General features: G+C 40.6%; 3 protein-coding genes across 4 annotated transcripts; 2 read left to right on the forward strand and 1 right to left on the reverse strand.

Moving 5' to 3' along the window:
* Positions 1–314: 314 nt before the first annotated feature.
* ddit4 (DNA-damage-inducible transcript 4) lies at positions 315–2201 on the forward strand. The gene is made up of 3 exons (XM_038735581.1): positions 315–473; positions 719–951; positions 1060–2201. Exons 2-3 carry the CDS (start codon positions 768–770, stop codon positions 1557–1559), a joined length of 684 nt encoding a protein of 227 aa, XP_038591509.1. The 5' UTR covers positions 315–473; positions 719–767; the 3' UTR covers positions 1560–2201.
* Positions 2202–2372: 171 nt separating this feature from the next.
* Positions 2373–8825, reverse strand: dnajb12b (DnaJ heat shock protein family (Hsp40) member B12b). 2 transcript variants are annotated; one of them, XM_038735576.1, is made up of 9 exons: positions 8521–8825; positions 5775–5952; positions 5531–5676; positions 5215–5388; positions 5039–5109; positions 4770–4879; positions 4098–4270; positions 3820–3936; positions 2373–3691 (listed from the first exon to the last, which is right to left on the reverse strand). In XM_038735576.1, exons 1-9 carry the CDS (start codon positions 8651–8653, stop codon positions 3648–3650), a joined length of 1146 nt encoding a protein of 381 aa, XP_038591504.1. In that variant the 5' UTR covers positions 8654–8825; the 3' UTR covers positions 2373–3647. The 2 variants fall into 2 exon arrangements, with proteins under 2 accessions (XP_038591504.1, XP_038591505.1); XM_038735577.1 differs by having other exon boundaries at positions 3795–3936; positions 8521–8823.
* Positions 8826–9512: 687 nt separating this feature from the next.
* On the forward strand, positions 9513–15888 carry scd (stearoyl-CoA desaturase (delta-9-desaturase)). The gene is made up of 6 exons (XM_038735580.1): positions 9513–9798; positions 10076–10323; positions 11211–11341; positions 11484–11689; positions 12107–12339; positions 13645–15888. Exons 2-6 carry the CDS (start codon positions 10098–10100, stop codon positions 13842–13844), a joined length of 996 nt encoding a protein of 331 aa, XP_038591508.1. The 5' UTR covers positions 9513–9798; positions 10076–10097; the 3' UTR covers positions 13845–15888.
* The last annotated feature ends 2559 nt before the right edge of the window (positions 15889–18447 follow it).

An 18447-nucleotide genomic window follows, 5' to 3' on the forward strand; every position in this document is an offset into this window, starting at 1 on the left:
GCCTGCATGAACTTTATTCAGTGCTGCTGTCAATACTCAGGGTGCACATATAGCATAGGCATTTATTTATGCTTATGAAGGATATTAAACAAAGAAACACAATATGATCCTTGCAAGTCCAGGCAAGTCCCTGTACATTTCCACAACACTGGGATCTGCTATTCATCACCCCAACTCCAACCCCCCTTCTCCGCCTGTTTGCCTTTCTTCTCTGCTGGCATGTTACCAGGCAAGATACAGCGCAGATGGCGTGCCTCCCTTTTTGATTGGCTGGCTGGAGTGCGGTGGGCGGGTCCGAACGGCCCCTATATAAGCATTGTTGCAGCATCTGCCGCAGCGCTGGGCAGTTGGTGAGAGAGAGAGAGCAAGGTTAGAGGATAGAAGTTAGACTACAGTTATTGTAGACAATAACCATTCAAAAACCGTCTTAAACATCGACAACGGACTTGAACGGCGCAGTTGTTAAATAAGCTGTAAGTACTATGTTACAATTGTTAATTTTGCTAGCTTGGTAGCTAATTTGAACAGTTAAAGAGCTGCTAGCTACCGTCAAACAAAGGTGTTCTTGCTTTAAACTTAAGTTATATACTAAACGTATAACATTCCTTAACAAGCTATTATGTAAATTCCTCCTACATATGTTTAATTTAATCTATAGTTACTGCCTTTCATCTGGAGTTTGAGTGTTTATCAGTTGTTTTTGTTTCCTCATAAACAGCTGACCACTGAAGCAGCAGACACTGTTGAATACTGCAAAGAAGGAAACCATGCCTGCTCTCACAACACCAACTGATATCGGCAGCTTACCCCCTTTTCCAGTGGGCATCAGTCCCAGGAGGCTGTCCTGGGGCAAACTGGTGCAAAGACTGACTGATTTCAGCACGTCTGCCAACAACAGCAGTATTGAGCCTGGGTCTAACAATGGCAGCAGGAGTGATCTCTCGGACTCAGGTAAAAAAAAAACCACTGCAAGCATTTTTAACACTTCACTTAAGAGGTGAATTAGATTTTCCTCCTTGTACAAGGTTCCAGTTCTAACCCACTGTCTCTCTTTAACAGGGTCAGATGTCTATAGTGACCTGTGTCCCTCTAATGAAGATCTGTTTTATGATCCAATGGAGGAGACCATCCTGAAAGAAGTAGTGGACCTTATTGCAGGCAGCCTGAGAGAAGCCAAAGACTCAGACTGCGCCTTACGATGTGCCAAACTGCTCATCCCTGAGAAACTTCTGGAGCACATCGGACAGGAGCTCCTTCACCTGGCAGCTAGTGAGCCCTGCGGTTTAAGAGGGGCTCTCATTGACCTTTGTGTGGAGCAAGGGGTCGTCTGTGAGAGCATGGGACAGCTATCTGTGGACCCCTACCTTGTCCCCACCTTTCAGCTGACTCTGGTGTTGAGGCTAGAGTCTGGCGGGCTGTGGCCAAAAATCCAAGGACTTTTTAGCACAAAGTCTCCTTCCACTCCGATAGTGAGACCAGCTATTAAGCTTAGCACTGGTTTCCGCGTGATCAAGAAGAAACTGTATTGTTCTGAAGAACTGCTCATTGAGGAATGTTAAAAAATGTAAGGGACTGACGATGTTTTATTGTCTGCATTTTTAAAATGCCCAGTTAAGCTCACAGAAGGGCCTTATTACTATAACTACATGTGTATGATGCCTTCTGAAGTGCAAGGATGGATGCCATGGTGTAGCCTATTGTTCCTACTGTAAAGGAAATGAAGTTGATGGTACCTGGAGCAGGTGTTGCTTTAACACTCACTCCTCACTGACAGTCACATTTTCAAATTACAATGTGTAACCATCATGATATATGTGGTGAATTGGCATTTTGTGAGTATTAAAGTACGTACCTCAGTTTCTATTGAAACCACACAACGGCAGCTAGCTATACGCTTAACAGTCATTGAAAACCATTGTTCTTTTTTTTAACATGGCAATTCATTGTAATGCACACAAGTGATGAATTGTACACCAAGCAAACCATTAGGGACCTTAGTGGCTGCTTGATTTCAAGGGCAAAGGCCTACCAGTGATTGCCTTGTGCAGTTTATGTGCAAGCTAAGATGAGCAAATATAACTTGATCTTGTATCTGTGTAGATCTGTCCTGCTTTCAACTTTATTTATTTGACATTCAAATACTCATTACATTGCACTTTTTTGTACTTTCATGATTGCAAATATATTTTTTTTTAACAATTCTTTTTTTTCTGGTGTCTTATTTCATGAAACTCCATTTGTAGTTTTACATCCTGGTTCAAATTTCCTTTGAAGTCTTTTTAAAGTTTCTGTTCGATTCTGGTAAATACACAACCACATATATGAAGCTGTATGCCTATTCTTTAACAAAATATACCAGAATACTAGGATACTTGTAGTGGGGAGGAATACTGTTCAGCTTTATTGTGATATAGACCAGTTGACCGGCACATGGGCCAGGCGTCATCAGCCACATCATGTTTCAAAACAAAATCTGTCAAGTTAAAATTAGAAAGCGGAGGTGTAACATCTGCCAAAAACAGCAGAGTACATTTGTGGTTAAAGTGTGTGACGCTGCGGTTCCTGCCGGGCACATGTTGCACGTCCCCCAATAATGTGAACGTGCAGAAAGCCATGTTTTCCAGTTCCCAGCCTTTAGTCAGTCAGCCGGCAGGCTTAACGTGCCGAATGTGCTGACTGAGCTTTTGTCTGCACATTCTGCTCGGAGCGACGAGTCACTTCCAACACGTTTTAAGCATCCATATTTATTTTCATCTGGGAGTAAAAACAAGGTGGAAAAAAGTGAGCAAGAGCTGTAGTGTTTTCTTAGTCTGACAATCCATTTTTAAAATAAATAATACAAAAAATAAATAGCATACTATAAACTTAAAAAGTGTGACAAATAATTGCTTTTTCCCAAAAGATGATTTTCATCAGAGACATTATGCTCCAAAACTAGAACCTGTTAAAGTCCCACTTTGTGGGTAGGCACGTCTCTCTTATTCTAAGTGCCGTCAAGTTACACTATGTAAGTCTATCTTTAATACGATTAAAGGAGGCAAAGTGTGAAGGGACATTTCCTAATTGTTATCTCTCTCTCACACACACACACACACAGACACAGCAGAAGACAAATCTCAGTTGTTCAACTGTCTGATAAACCCTGGACATGAGTGTATATTCATCAGAGGTTTCACAGTATTCCTGCATAGTTTCAGAATGTGCATTTGAAATCACATCAGCAAATCTCCCTAAAACTCGTGTCCACCACTGATCTGACTGCATAAAATGAAAAGAGGAAGCGTTCACTGTGGTATCTAGTCAACTGCTACATAAATAACATCCGTACTATTATATAACACTCACAACATTCTGGTTTCATACCAGTTTCTTGCAAAAAAAAACATGAAGTGACCTCAGCCAGCTTCATGGCTCCCAGTCAAAACTGTGGCTTGGTGGTTTTCCGAACCCCAATCTTGTCAGGAAGACAAGCGATTTTAAGTGGCTTTTCCATTTCAAAACATTATATTAACATTATGTTTAAATTTCAGATACTAAAATTCCACAGAGATGGTTTCAACCAGTTTGTGTGGTCAGTTTGATGCAGATCGGTGCTGGTTTGTTTGTGTTGCTTGTTGAGTCATCTTCAGTCTCCAGATTGTTAAAGCTCATTTATTTACAGCCAATAATTGTTTGTGTTGAGTATGGAAACCTGGAGATAAGGAGAAGAAGAAGAAGATTTTTACTTGAAATGAAACATGCAGGTAGTCACTACACAATGTGTGTGAAAAAATGTGGTAGTCTGGAGAACTTGCTTTTAATTATGAAAGCAGCCTCAACCATGTAATGAAGCTGTGATCTCGGACAGCTTGACGCAGCTTGGTGTGCGAGCCCTCTGTGCTCTTTGGTACAGATCATTGTCTCCAAAATAGCGAGCCCTGTACAGCATGCCTTCCTCTGCAGGAAAACACAGAAACAATTCATGAAAGATATATGAGGGGTAATAATCAGAATATGTCTTTAATCATTTCTCTCTGGACTGATAATGGCAGAAACAACTTTCACTATTCATGGTTAAATAAATAAATAAGCACAATTTGTTTTCCTGGCAAACATACTTTGTTGTTTCTCCTTCCAGCAACTGTTGCGAAGGTTGGAAATATAATCATCCTCCACTGTCTGCTCCAAATTCTTCAGATTCACTCCAGTGAACTCCTTGGAGAACTGCTCCCCCACATAATATGGCACCTTCAGGTTCTCCGTCAGCCTCTTCTGTGTGTAACCTGCTGACCTGCGTGAAGACAGGACAAAGTGTGGTAGAGAATATCATGTGACCGAAAGCAGCGCAGGGAGAAAGGATCTGGCACTGTGTGTCTCTGTTAACATGACTCATGGCTGATGATGGCTCACAGATGGGCCAGAAACTACAGAAGTATATCTGAAACACAAAGGCAGACAACATGGAGCCAGCAATGCTTGCGAAGACAAAAGAGGTCTGTGGAACTAATCAAGGCAACATCAAGATGTTCTTTCTAAATCAAACAACTGAAACGTCAATATAATGCATCTGTCTTAGGAAGCAATATAACAGCAAGGATCATAAAAGCAAGTCTATTTTTGGGCAGGTTAATCTATAAATCAGTGACATTTCAAACATGGTCATGAACCTTGGTTGGAATTTAATGTTAAATGAAGATAATCTTCTAAGTGTAATAGAATTTTGCACAACAACAGTTTTGTCATTTAACATCCTTCTTTGGCAGGCGTTCAGAAGAAGGGGTCACACTCACGGCCTGAAGCTGAGGCTGTAGGGGGGGCTGTTGACCATGATCTGACTGAGGGCTGACACAATCACCAGGATGAGGATGGGCATGACCTGTACGAAGAGAGCGAGGCCTCCCTGCAAAGAAAACATTTCAGTGTCACCTTAACCTCAAGGCTGAATCAAACACATTCATAAGACTTACAGATGAGTTAATGTCTCCCCCTATTGTTTAACAATCGCTTTACATTATTTGCATTATCTGCAGTTTGCAGGAGATAATAACACCAAACTTACATCTCGCTGTTGCTCCCTTCTCTCTCGTCTTTGGTAACGCATCCGCCCGTTAGTGTACACATTAGCATTACCTAGATTAATGTAGCATATGTAGCAATGAATAGACAGATCATTACGAGTAATTCAATGAAAATACTGTATCTCACAAACTTGGCATGGAAACCAGAGACACTAACTTGACGGGTAGCCTCCACCAAAGAACATATTAAAGAGGTCTTCAGGCGAAATATCGGGCTCGAAGTTTTCATTGTCTGGGCTGTGTCTTGAAGGATGCCTCCTCTCTTCTCCACATTGATCGTACTGTCTTCTTTTGTTAGTATTACTCAGAACAGCATACGCGTTCCCAATAGCTGTTGGAATTGAAAAATTATGAAGTTATGCTTGAGCATCACAAAAATGGGCTGAAAGACATCTATAAACACAATTAAAGCTTTTATCATTAGGATTTTTGCATGACACCAGCATAGGTGATGAAAAGTTCATGCTGGTCACCTTTAAATGCCTCTGTAGCACCTGGAGCATGATTCTTGTCTGGATGGAATTTCAAAGCAAGTTTTCTATATGATCTTTTGAGTTCATCCTCAGAGGCATCTGCCTGGACCCCAAGAATTTCATAGAAGTCTTTACATTGTTTTATCCTGTGTAGAGAAAACACATGATTGTCAGTGTCAGGTGTGTCAGGAGTATAAACTAGTCCTTCTAAACAACACAACATTTTCATAAATTTCAGCCTTACCTCCTCACAGCATCTAGCTGATCTGCCGTGTAGGATTTAGAGGCGTCTGAAGGCTTTTCTTCAGGTCTGGTATCCTCACTCTTGGTCTGCCGCTGTCGTGGCCCCGAGACCCCACTGAAGTCTGAGTGTCCGTCGTGTCTAGGTATAAATCCATTCTTTGCTATTAGCTCCAGCAGAACTAGAAAGGAGACAATAACAGCTAACATTAAAAGATATTCAGACACGGTGCAGTTGATGTTATTTAATGTTATGTGACCTGGCAGGTCTTGCAGCAGGTGCCAGATACTACAGGTGGGACCACTACACTGTAAAATATTCCCCTAATTAATAGTAACATAATAAGGACCCTCACATCAGTAGATGCTATAACACAGGCCCCTCAATCACAAAAAGTGTTTGTTAGACAGATTCTTAGATTATTACAGCAACTACACTGAACAAAATTATAAATGCAACACTTTTGTTTTTGCCTCCATTCATCATGAGCTGAACTCAAAGATCTAAGACTTTCTCTATGAACACAAAAGGCCTATTTTTCTCAAATATTGTTCACAAATCTGTCCAAATCTGTGTTAGTGAGCACTTCTGCTTTGCCGAGATAATCCATTCACCTCACAGGTGTGGCAAATCAAGATGCTGATCAGACAGCATGGGTATTGTACAAGTGTGCCTTAGGCTGGCCACAATAGAAGGCCATTTGAAAATGTGTTCCAACTTAACCCATAGGACCTAGAGTTATTCATATAAACTACTGAGACATCACAGTATTTTATACCAAATACCAAAATAACAACATATATACATGTGACAATGTTCTAAACATGACTACTAGTGAATTTTGTATATTTTTACAGCCAGGGAAATCTCAGCTACAATAGTCATGTAACCTGAGAACTAACAGTAATAGAGTCTTCCAAATGCCCCCAAAATACATTTGAGCTATATCACTATTACAGTGTCTGCTGTATATACACAAGATTTAAGTAACTGTACTCAATGTCTGCATACATCCATATACTGTATCACAAGACTGATAAAACTGCATATCTATGCGACAGTATTTACGGGAAGTTTTGTTTATTACCCTTTCGGTAAAAAATACATTAAAACAGACAGACATTTAACAACAAAGTGCTCCACAACAATAATTAAGCACAAAGGACAAAATGCAAGCAACACACACCTTGTATCACCAGGATTTGTTTAACAGAGCTACACTGGGATGAATAAAGGATCTCCCGGCACAGGAAGCCCGCAAAGGCAGTACCTTGTACCTCCAGGCTGATGGTAACAACCATTCACCATAGAGAGGGTGTGATACGTCACAGCATCTGTTGGTGCTTTCAGGAAATATATGGACCCAAGAAATTTTTGAGGCAGAAAGGCAGTCACTAATTGTCATGTCGTCCCTCAGACCAAAAAACAAATACCCGTGAACTTATACCACAATAACCAACATTTCAAATCTAGTCTCATTTCCAATACAATATAACATCGCCTGTCCATTTCCACTCTACCAACTGTACATGGATACACAAAAGAACAATGTATCCAAGAAAGAAGATGATCCAAGTTGTTTGTGAATAATGGACATTTAATAGAGATGTGCATAGCTGATTGCAGCTGCTGTAATTTTTTCTCTTTGCTATAATAGCAATCTGTAACAAGTGTAGGATGTGTGTGTGTATATGTGTGCACGTGCATTTTCAGAGTGTGTGACATAATTCATAAAATGTAAGGCATGTCACATCATACTCCATATGGGTAAATGTATATGTATGCACGAGGTATGTATGAATAAGCATGGGACATAATCATAAGTAATTCATAAAGCGTTTGTTAAAACGAAAAATCCATTCTATTTTAATTCCTTTAAGTGTCATTGTAACTGATAATAATGTGTAATGCTGTTTACCGTGAAACTGTGATATTTTCTGAGTTGGTTATCATATCGTGCAAATATAATACAGTGGCAACCCTACACAGTACATATAGTACAGTCTTTTTTCTTGAGTGTTGTATTTGTTTATTATGGTATCTCTTGGTCTGGAGCTAAAGCCAATAACCAGAGTGATAACACATGGGCAACTGGCCTTCTAGGATCTTGGTCATCTAGTGCAGTGGTTCTCAAACTTTTTCACACCAAGGACCCCTAAATTCACACAAATTAGACCACAGACCCCCATTTGACACAGACCCCAAGATTTTGTCGCCCATCTGATCGGATTTTTGCTTTAAGATGTTTTATCCCAGAAAATGTATAAAACCCAAAATAGTCATACATTATGTCACATTACTTGAATGAAATAATAATGAAAATAAATGATTCCCCTTCTTGCTGGGGGTCCCCTGAAGCCCCTCAATGACCACACTTTGAGAACCACTGATCTAAGGGTCTTTGTGCCCCTCTGCCCCTCTTGCCCCTCGTAGTTTATAGGCTTAGCTTTCTAATGGAAGAGCAACTGACACCCAATGACACCCTTACCACATCTGTGTCATGTTGAGCAGGTGTACATGATGTTTCTTAAAAATAGCAGGAGCAATTTAATCTCTCTTGAATTTAAAACATTATGAAGAGCAGGTGTGATGAACGAAGTAACCAAACCAGCTAGCCAGTGTGCTAGCAAAGGCCCCGGCTGCATGCCCTGCAGAGCTCATCCGGGATGCAGGTGATGCTGCCGCTGATGATGCTGCGTATCTCTCCGGCTGAAGCGCCCCTTACTTCGGCTCGGCCATCTTAACTCACCTTTGGCTTTCTCTGTCGGGAAGAGTCTCTGCGCCTTCTCCAGGAACCTCTGCGCCTTCTCTGGCTGGTCGTTGGTTAACAACGCAGTTGCAATGTCAATGCAGCGCTCCGCTTCGTCCCTGTTTACTTCCATTGCAGCGGACAGCTCGGCTAACTGGACCAGAAGTAAATAAAGGCGCCTGCTGATGACGTCATGGGGATGCTGAGTGCGTCTTGTGACTTAAAATGTCAGCGGGACATCGTCTTTGCTGCTGGTGTCTGGAGACGTATTTTTAAAAAATGGGGTTTGCGCTGTTTGCACGGTATGAGCACACGGTCCAGCTCCGCGTAGTGCCTGATTTCTCCATTAGATGGAGACAAACCGTCTGTTTTCAAATGTAGGTCATGGAGGAGAAAACACACGTGTTCAGTCCCTTTCATTTTGGTCCTGTGAAATACCGGTATATCTGTACCTGTCTCCTCGGTTCAGCATCCGCTTAGTTATGGCAATTTCACTGCACACTTAATAGTGTTTGTGCATTAATTGATTGAAACGAATTGGATTGGAATTTCAGCACATAAATGATAAATCATTAAAACGTTCATATTCCTATTCAGCAGCGAGTTTATAGACACAATTAGTTCTCTTGCGGTATATTCTAAAGTGACCCTAATGTACTGTTATCTGTTATAGTATTTTACTTGCTCTAATATTACGTGGATATTTAAATTATTTTCCTATTGTCTGAATTATATTAATTCTAATTACTTTTTGGGGCATGAAAATTATGTCACACGATATGCATCCCTGCATTTCCACTATGTGGGCGGGCGCAAGGGGAGAGGAGGTGAGGGGGGGGGGGCGCTGCAGCTGGGTTTGCTGTACAGTAAGTTGTTTTTTGTTCCAGTTTCATCGCTGAATTTAACACCTCGTCACTCTGCTTGCATCGCCCCGGATTCGTGTTAATCCATGCGTGAATGGAAATATGAGTGCGGTAGTTCAATACATGTCTAGACAACAGCGGCTTCTCTCCGGGGGAGGTAAATATACATCTGGCAGAAGAATGAATAAAAGGTGAACAGCAGATAAACAGGCAGCCAATCAGAGCCCGAGCTTGAGGCGGCATCCGAGCGTTGATTGGCCAGTCACACCTCGAGTTGCAGCTCTTATTGATTCGTTCGCTGCAGAGCTGACTATCACTCTCCCTTTTTTGGGTTACTGTAGTTTTGTGTTAAGCAGACCAGCCTTATCTCCGTATAACGGCCCACCTCACGTTTCTACTCTTCTTCCAGTCTTTGGTGAGTTATTTATCTACCTTTTATTTGTTCTACAGGTGTAATTTCATCGTTACGCAACGCAGCAAATGTCGTATATCAGCTAGAACTCAGCATCATCGTTATATGACCATCCTCTTCCTCACCATCGCCAACCAGCATCGTCTGCTAGCTTAGCTTAGCCTAGCCAGCACCAAAAAAATAATTAACATTCAGCGTATGAAGGTGTTTTAGCCTCCAGCTGTTAGGTCATCACAAAAACACCGAGGTGACCGATTTCTCTCATCTTTGCCACCCACAGCATCACCAAAACCGCTGCCACGATGACGGAGGCGGAGGCGTTGGAGAAGAAGCAGTCCAGCAACGGGAATGTTGTTCCAGAGGCCACGATAGAAGACGTGTTTGATCACACGTACAAAGAAAAAGAGGGTCCCAAACCTGCCAGGGTCATCGTGTGGAGAAATGTCTTTTTGATGAGTCTTTTGCATTTAAGTGCCCTGTACGCCATTTTCCTCATCCCTTCAGCATCTCCTTTGACCTTGCTTTGGTGTGAGTAAAATCCTACCTGTTAACAGTGTTTCTGCAAAGGCTGGGGGGTTGATTGTGGGGCATTTTGTGGATATTGAATGAGTGAAATGCAATATCCAATTCACAGCTGTTATGTCACCACATGTAGATCATCACAGATTTCATGTCACAGCATGCATCTTAAAGCTGCAAACTGCACAGTGCATGCTTGTCAAGAAAACAACTCCTTAACAACAGACACCAACTAGCATGGGGTTTTGATTAAGTAACAGTTGGGAATGGGAATGCAGACAAAGGAAGAGTTGCCAGTTACATAAACCGCATGCTACTTAATTACATTTCGGTATGTGCATTCCCCATTAATCAAATCCATAGAGGTTGCACTTGTGAATGGATTTAAATGCTCCCAGTCCCATCACACATGCAATCATCAAATGGTTTTATCCATCCAGCCATCATCTGATAACATAATTACATTGCCCAGAGAGTGTCACAGTTTCATATAAAATGCCTTGCTTTGTTCATGGTTATTTAATCTCTTGTGAAAGAAGTAGGCTAGTACAAAATTATTTTCAGCTAGAATATTGTGCAGTAAACCTACTGTGGCACATTTAATTGTACTGTGAAGATAATTTTGGAACAAATTCACAAATAAGTTGCCTTTAATTTTAAAAAATGTAAAAACAGTCTGCTTTAGGGGGATGACTTCCCCTTTAGTAACACAGGCATCATAAAGTAACAGTAGATGATTATCTCACATATATCACTTGGTGCAGGATCACCTTCCCAGTCATAACATGTCCGATGCATAGACATTGCAATATATAGTATTAGTGCAGAAAAGGGCTAACGACAGGTGACGAGTAGAAGGTTGCCAAACTCATTTGTTGATGCATTTCTCTCCACAGCTGTACTTTGTTTTTTGATAAGTGCACTAGGAGTTACTGCAGGAGCTCATCGCCTGTGGAGTCACAGATCCTACAAGGCCACATTACCACTGAGGATCTTTCTTGGTGTTGCCAACTCTATGGCATTTCAGGTACCTAAAAGTGACAGATCCCAGAGATCTGTGGTCACACAAGCACACACTTATCGTTGTGATAATTGCAGTTTTCATTACTGTGTAAGTACAATGTGTTGTCTACAGTGTGTGTAATCTCTGTCTTTATCTGAATCCACAGAATGATATCTTTGAATGGGCTCGTGACCACAGGGTTCACCACAAATATTCTGAGACTGATGCTGACCCTCACAACGCCGTCAGGGGCTTCTTCTTTGCTCACATTGGCTGGCTGCTGGTGCGCAAACACCCTGACGTTATTGAGAAAGGACGCAAGCTGGAGCTTGCTGACCTGTACGCCGACAAAGTTGTGATGTTTCAAAGGAAGTAAGTGGCTTCAGTCAATGAATACACTTCAGCTAACAGCTAAATTCCAGCCAGGAAGTATTTCATCTTAAAAAAGATGCAGTTTACACCTTTGGCCGGTAGTGTGGATGGTAAACGAGCAGAATTTTGTTTCATATTTTTATTTTCTGATAATATTTCAAATACAAATAAAGAACAAAGAAAGAAAACCCACTACAGTTTACAGTTGTGTCTACAGTGCAAGTTGTGTTAGTCATTCTGGTTAAACAAGGTGACAACTACTAGCAATGGTGGTGCTTCAGTGAAAACTGTGTCATGTGGAGAAAAGTGAGAGCAATCCCACTTTTGACAAGCAGAGCATTTGTTTGTTTAATGTTTATGTTGCACAGTAAACAGCTCCATTCTTTCTGCTCTCCGCCCACTCTTTCTCCTCGGTAGGTATTACAGGCCGTCTGTGCTGGTCATGTGCTTCTTCGTCCCCATGTTCGTGCCTTGGTACATGTGGGGGGAGTCTCTGTGGGTGGCGTACTTCATCCCGGCTCTGCTGAGGTACACGTTGGTGCTGAACGCCAGCTGGCTGGTCAACAGCGCGGCTCACATGTGGGGAAACAGGCCCTACGACAAGAACATCAACCCCAGAGAGAACGCGTTTGTCACGTTCAGCGCTATAGGTATGAAAAACACATGAATGTGTGCTCTTGTTGTAACACAATAGACTCATGACGTATAATAATGATAATAAAACTTTATTTGTATTGTACTTTTCTCAACAAAGTTAATTTATAAATTGAAAAAACAAGTATTTTTGGGCCAACAGGCGTTGCATAATCCTGCAATTCTAGCCTCATAGCCCAGCGCTGTTTATGGAATTCCAGCTCACAAAACATGACCAGTTGTGTTTGTTATGTGCAAATTGAACCCTCAAAACAAAGTGTTTTACGAGAACTTAACTCTTAGCATCTATCTTGCGTTGTGATTCAGTGTTTTGAGCCAAAACACAGACTAAATGGTGACCTTTACATATCAAAACAGATCTTTCTTGGCCACTTGCTTAACTTTACATCAGATGTCATTTCTTAGGTAGTTTGCATGATATCCCGCTGAGTAACAAAACAACACAACCCCTTTTGTGAATTTGATCAGCATGAGCTATCAGTGCTTTCAACCACAGAAGTGATTACTGTTGTTGATGGGACATGTCACTAATTAGTCACTCTAAACCAGCCCTTAGTCTATATAAATGTCTAGTAAACATCAGCCAACTTTGCAGAGTCTGATACATATCATGTCATTAATAGGGTTGGGCAATGTCTACCATATTTCCATCAGACGATGTCTACAATGAAACATCAGTATAGACGACGACATCGGTAGCGGTCGTCTTATGTGCATACTACACTCGGTAAAAAACTTGGTAGCCTATTAACTTACGTTACAAGTCGCGGTGGATATTTTACGCACGGACCAGGTAAAGCAGCATTGAACACACAGGGTGCAGATGTTTGTTTCAGTTTGAAAGGCTACGTCATTAACAAGCTGACGTGTGGCGCGCCTGCTGCCGTATCGCTGGTGAAAAAATACGGACAAAAGAAGAGTACTGTGTCTTTTAGACGACTGTAGAAGACACATTGCTGATGGAGAAAGTGGAGCAGACGGGGGGAGAGTGGCGGGGTAAGCCGGTGTGTTTAGCTGAGGTGTAGGTGTGAGTGTGTCTGAGTAGGGGGAGAGGAGAATTCTGAGGCAGGTGCAAAGCATATTTAAAATCAATAATAGGAATGTCCGAGGTGATTAAAACCTGCTTCCACAGGGCAGAATAATGTGAAAATTAGAGAGTTTTTTTGCTGGGGTTGGGGGATGTTTACAATCACAATACCGGCTCAACGTTGTGATGGCATCGTCTCATCGGCCCAACCCTAGTCATTAATTGTTTCCTGTTTCTTTAGTATAATACAACCCTTGTTTCTTGTACCTTACAGGTGAAGGATTTCACAACTATCACCACTCGTTCCCATATGACTATGCAACCAGCGAGTTTGGCTGCAAGTTGAACCTTACCACTTGTTTCATCGACTTCATGTGCTTCTTGGGCCTGGCCAAGGATCGCAAGAGAGTGCCCCGCGAGACGGTCCAGGCCCGAATACAGCGCACAGGAGACGGAAGCCATCGGAGTGGCTAAGATTATTGAATTGTGGTCGGCTTCAAGACAAAACGACCGAAAAGAAGAAGCTTCACAGTCCTTTGACAGCTATACATTTCTCATCCTCTGAGGATAAGTCAGCTTCATGAGGGCCTTGACCACATTTTGCTTGTTTTTGTGGTTTTTGTAGCTGTAAGTTAACAAATTGTTCAAGGTGGTTAACAATCAAACACTTTTTGCTAAGCCGTTGGCATTGGTTTCTCTTGTTCAGTCAGGCCAAGGGCTTGCAAAGATGTTTTAGATTTGAAGTAGATGCATTTTAAGTCAACTCCATTTTCTGCTGTTTTGCCACTTTGGTGTGCATTCTTCATGCAAAGTCATGTAGCCGATCATTTTTATCTAAGTATACTCAATTATTAATCAAAATAGACGAGAAGTGGAGCACTTACATATGGAGTAACATTTCAACTGATGCAGTTCAATAGCAGTTGGAGACGGATGCCTTTATTGGAGTTTACAGCTAGATTTTACAGTTGTGATATAAATTCACTTTTTGAGAGCTCTAACATCTGAAGAAAAAGGGATGAGAGTCTGAATCTTGTTTTGTAAAAAAAAAAAAAAAAAAAAAAGTTGCTGGCTTTAATGAAATATGGCACATGATGGAAGAGTGAGGGAACCCAGACCATCTTATAACTTGACTATATTCCAAAACTACATGAAAGCCAAGTCATTCAGTGTTGTAACTTGGTTTTCTCCTACAGAAAACCAAACCAAATATGTAGAAAAGTCAAAGGCATTAGAAAAAGATGAACACACACAGTATTTAGTCTGTGTAAGAATTGGATCAAGATATTTCAAGTCTATAAAACTGCCAATTAATATTAACAGTAAATGATAAATGTAATTTTAACTTGCCATGCAATTTTTTATATCTTTGTGCCAAGAGTGTGCCAACTGTCGACATATTTAGAACCATCTCAATGGTCCACTAGAGCACACACGGTCGATGCTGCTTCTTCACTCGACATCATCGTGGAAGTTTTTTAACATCGTGGCATCAGTGGCTTCGCCTCCGCTTGAGATTTTATCCAGCATTTCATCCAGCCTTTTTTTGTCCTGAAGCATCTGCAGCAGAGATCTTATTGGTCGATGTAGCAGCCAGTCAGGTGACAGTTCTGGTGTTACAAAACAACATGCCACCCATGCATGATGATATACTGTAGTTGGTGTTATAGTGAGGTGTTTTGTTGGTGACTCTAATGGCAGAACCGTGTCTATTTTTGTAGCGTTACTGTGGAGCCGCATGGCTTTTGGATCATCAGAACTGTTGCCATGGTGATTTCTGAGACAGGGTCTGGTTTCCCTTAGATGTCCTACTAAGATGATTGTCTTTGCGAAATTTTGAGGCGCATCAATGTTTATGTTTATGTTCATCTTCAGTTCTGGTGTGTGGAATGCTTATTTATGTATTTATTTATTTTTTTCCCATTCTTGACCAAAAAGGATTGCTCTAACCTGAACCAGTTTTTGCATTCCAAGATTTGACAGATAACTATATATATATATATATATATACATATATCAAATTGGAGCATCTGTTTATTTTTTTTCTCAACAGTCAGGACACAACCAAATGCCTTATAACTTGGGCCCATTCCTGATCTTCAGGTCCTGGCTGTCAGTTAAGACAAAAAAAGGTTTTAAGTATCACAAAACAAATATGATCAAGGTTGATTTTCAAAAAATGCAAAATTAAAGCAAACTATCAGTCTTGAGATTTAACTTAAATGAAATATAGGCCGTGATGGATGTGCCAACTAGTTGGAACCCTTCACGGCATCTCAGTATGAAATCCCCCAATCGAAGGTGCTGTCATGAGGAGACTTAATGCACTTTCCAAACGCGACAATATATCACAAGCCATGCAAACAACTCCTGCTGCCCGGAGCGCCAAAATCTTCCTAATTTTCCTAATGACGAGGAGCTTCAAAAGGTTGTCTCCCTGAATGATTATGTCAAAACTCAACTGTATTCTATTCTGAAATAAAGTTCACAATATTTTCAATACACTCATAATTGAAAACAGTTGTTATTTTCTTTTTTTATTCATTGTGTCTATATTTTCTCCGGCTAAACAGCTAAACACTTCCAGACTGTTATGTTAAATATTTAGTAATTCCACAAGGACACTTGGTTTTAATTTAAACACATTTATGCCATCTGGACTTTGCTTGCAATTGTGGATTTCTTAGCTTGTGTCTTTTTATGTGAGCTGTAATGGCAGGTCTGTCAGAAGTGAAACAGATATACAATGCAGTCTAAGGGCAGCAAACCACCTGTGAACAGGAAGCATTTCGTCTTGATTATTTCAAGAATGGGGCCAGAGGTTGTCAGGCTGTCATCTAGTGTTCACCATTACGCAGCCTGCTCTTTTCTGGCTGAATTTGACTCCAGCTACATGTTGCTATTGGCAGGAATTACTCAGGTCCTTTACTGAAGGAAAAGTAGCAATAAACAGTGTAACTAATAATCAAAAGTACAATTCCTGCATTTAGTGTTACTTAAATAAATGTATAGTATTAACAGGTAAATGTACTTGTTATCAAAAGTAAAGTACTCATCAGGTTTTTAATGTAGTTTGTCAAGATTCAGGCAGAAAGAAAAATATTTGCTGCATTTCTCCGGGGTTTTGGAGTGTGGATTGTTAGAAAAATGAGACATTTGAACACATCACCTTGGGATCTGGGAAACTGTGATGGACAGTTTAGACCAAAGACCACAAATGATTCATTGATTATTCAGGATTAATTAATAATACATTTGTCTTTTGATCTGTTAGGTATCTAGTAACCATAGATTGCAAATAAATATAGTGGAATAACAAGTATAATATTTTTTCTTCAGTGTAGTGGGGTAAAAGTATAAAGTAGATGTACCTCAAAATTTTACTTAAGTACGGTAGTTGAGTAAATGTACATTAGAAACAGGAGGACATTCTGCATTTGTTGTGATGGTGGGTGAAAACTCCCTTCCATCGCAGTCTGCAGTTTTCTTGTAGTAATCCAACTGGGACTCGTCTGGTGATTTTCTGTTCCTTGGATTGGTTTTCCGTTCTGTGGGAAAGAACTCAGACACATTCAGTCTGCAGGTCAAATATATCTCAGATATTCAAGCCTGTGCTATTTGCTCATGCCTGCAGATACAGAACGATCTCTCAAAATGTGCCTAATGGTTTACACACGGCAGAGAGGAATGTAGGAGCAGCGTGCTGACCAGAGAGAGTTTATTTATTACATCAGACTGTGTGAGGGTGAGGAGTACATGGTTTGTGGATGTTACAATTGCTTCCAAAAGCAAAGATCCCCAATGCTAGTCAATTAATGAATTAGTTGATAGGTTAAGTCACTTATATAGAAAAAAAACCCTTCTGAAAAGTGAGGATTTCTCTCATATATTATTGTAATTATTTTGGGCAGACAAAAAGACATATTTTGAAGGCCTCACTTTTGGCTCTGGGAATATATGATGTGCATTTTAAAACCTGTTTCTGACATTTTGTAGACTAAAGAGTCGATCAGTTCATTGTAACATCTTAATCCATAATGAAAATAATTGTTAGTTGCAATCCTCACCTCACATCCAGTGGTGGAAGAAGTACTCAGATCCTCACCTTAAGTAAAAGTAGTAATACCACAATGTAATGATACAAAAGTAAAGGTTGTGCATAACGGCCCCTTTCAGAGTATTCTATACTCTACTGTTGATTATTATTACCGCAGTTAGCAGCATTTATGGATGTATCTGGTTGAAGTGGGTTTAACTACTTTATCTCATCTGTGGCAATGCATCCTATTTTCTAAGTAGTTTTTTATATATAGAATTTTAATGCAAAGTATACATAGCTGTCACATAATCCCTCTTAAATAGGAGTAAGTACCGAAAGTGAAGTATTCATTCTGCAGAATTTCATATTATTGGATAAGTACTGATGCACTTATATTTCTCACTTTAATGTTTCAGCTGGCAACAGTGGTACTAAGTATTTTTATAAACTGCTGGGTAGCTTTGTATAATAAAATTTCAGAATATATTTGTTGATTATGTTTTATATTAGAATATAAGAAGTAACTACAGCTGTCAGTCTAAATGTAGTGATGGATAAATAAATATTTTCCTACTTTACTTTAGGCCTAGTGGAGTAGAAGTATTGAGTAGAAAACTTTGGTAAAGTACAAGAAGGGCTACCTATGTATTCCACTGATCACATTAGATGTTTTTTTGGCTGCCCTATAAACTACTGCACATGGACTCCTGAAGGCATGGTGTCACATGAAGGGAAATTACCGCATGACTCAGGACGCTGGCGTGGTGTGATGTGCGCTGAAGTTGCATTACATTAACATCACTCCACACTGTCATGGCCGAGGTTACTGCAGTTCAAAACCCACCAAAAACATTCACGCCACGCAGACCACAGCGTCTGACTCAAGCCGGCCAATCAGTAGCGAGGTCCTGACTTATGATCCTACTGAACCAATGGAGTGAGGGCGGGTGAACCACCTGTGCCAGCCTGTTTTTTTTGTTTTTTTTTGCATCAGTGGTGCCAGCTTGCAAACTGCCGTTTCACAGCCTCAGGATTTGG

Source organism: Micropterus salmoides, unplaced genomic scaffold (genome assembly GCF_014851395.1).
Source record: "Micropterus salmoides isolate LMB-PRFRI ecotype aquatic unplaced genomic scaffold, ASM1485139v1 Ms_hic_scaffold_21, whole genome shotgun sequence".
NCBI lineage: Eukaryota > Metazoa > Chordata > Actinopteri > Centrarchiformes > Centrarchidae > Micropterus > Micropterus salmoides.

Excerpts from the sequence above, each read along its gene's own strand:
- ddit4 (XM_038735581.1), top strand. The coding sequence starts at position 768 with ATGCCTGCTCTCACAACACCAACTGATATCGGCAGCTTACCCCCTTTT. Across the intron at positions 952-1,059 it reads GAGTGATCTCTCGGACTCAG|GGTCAGATGTCTATAGTGAC; the intron begins GTAAAAAAAAAA and ends TCTCTTTAACAG.
- dnajb12b (XM_038735576.1), bottom strand. The coding sequence starts at position 8,653 with ATGGAAGTAAACAGGGACGAAGCGGAGCGCTGCATTGACATTGCAACT. Across the intron at positions 5,110-5,214 it reads TGGTGGAGGCTACCCGTCAA|GTAATGCTAATGTGTACACT; the intron begins GTTAGTGTCTCT and ends ACATTAATCTAG. Across the intron at positions 3,692-3,819 it reads GATCACAGCTTCATTACATG|GTTTCCATACTCAACACAAA; the intron begins GTTGAGGCTGCT and ends CCTTATCTCCAG.
- scd (XM_038735580.1), top strand. The coding sequence starts at position 10,098 with ATGACGGAGGCGGAGGCGTTGGAGAAGAAGCAGTCCAGCAACGGGAAT. Across the intron at positions 10,324-11,210 it reads TCCTTTGACCTTGCTTTGGT|CTGTACTTTGTTTTTTGATA; the intron begins GTGAGTAAAATC and ends TTCTCTCCACAG. Across the intron at positions 11,342-11,483 it reads CCAACTCTATGGCATTTCAG|AATGATATCTTTGAATGGGC; the intron begins GTACCTAAAAGT and ends CTGAATCCACAG.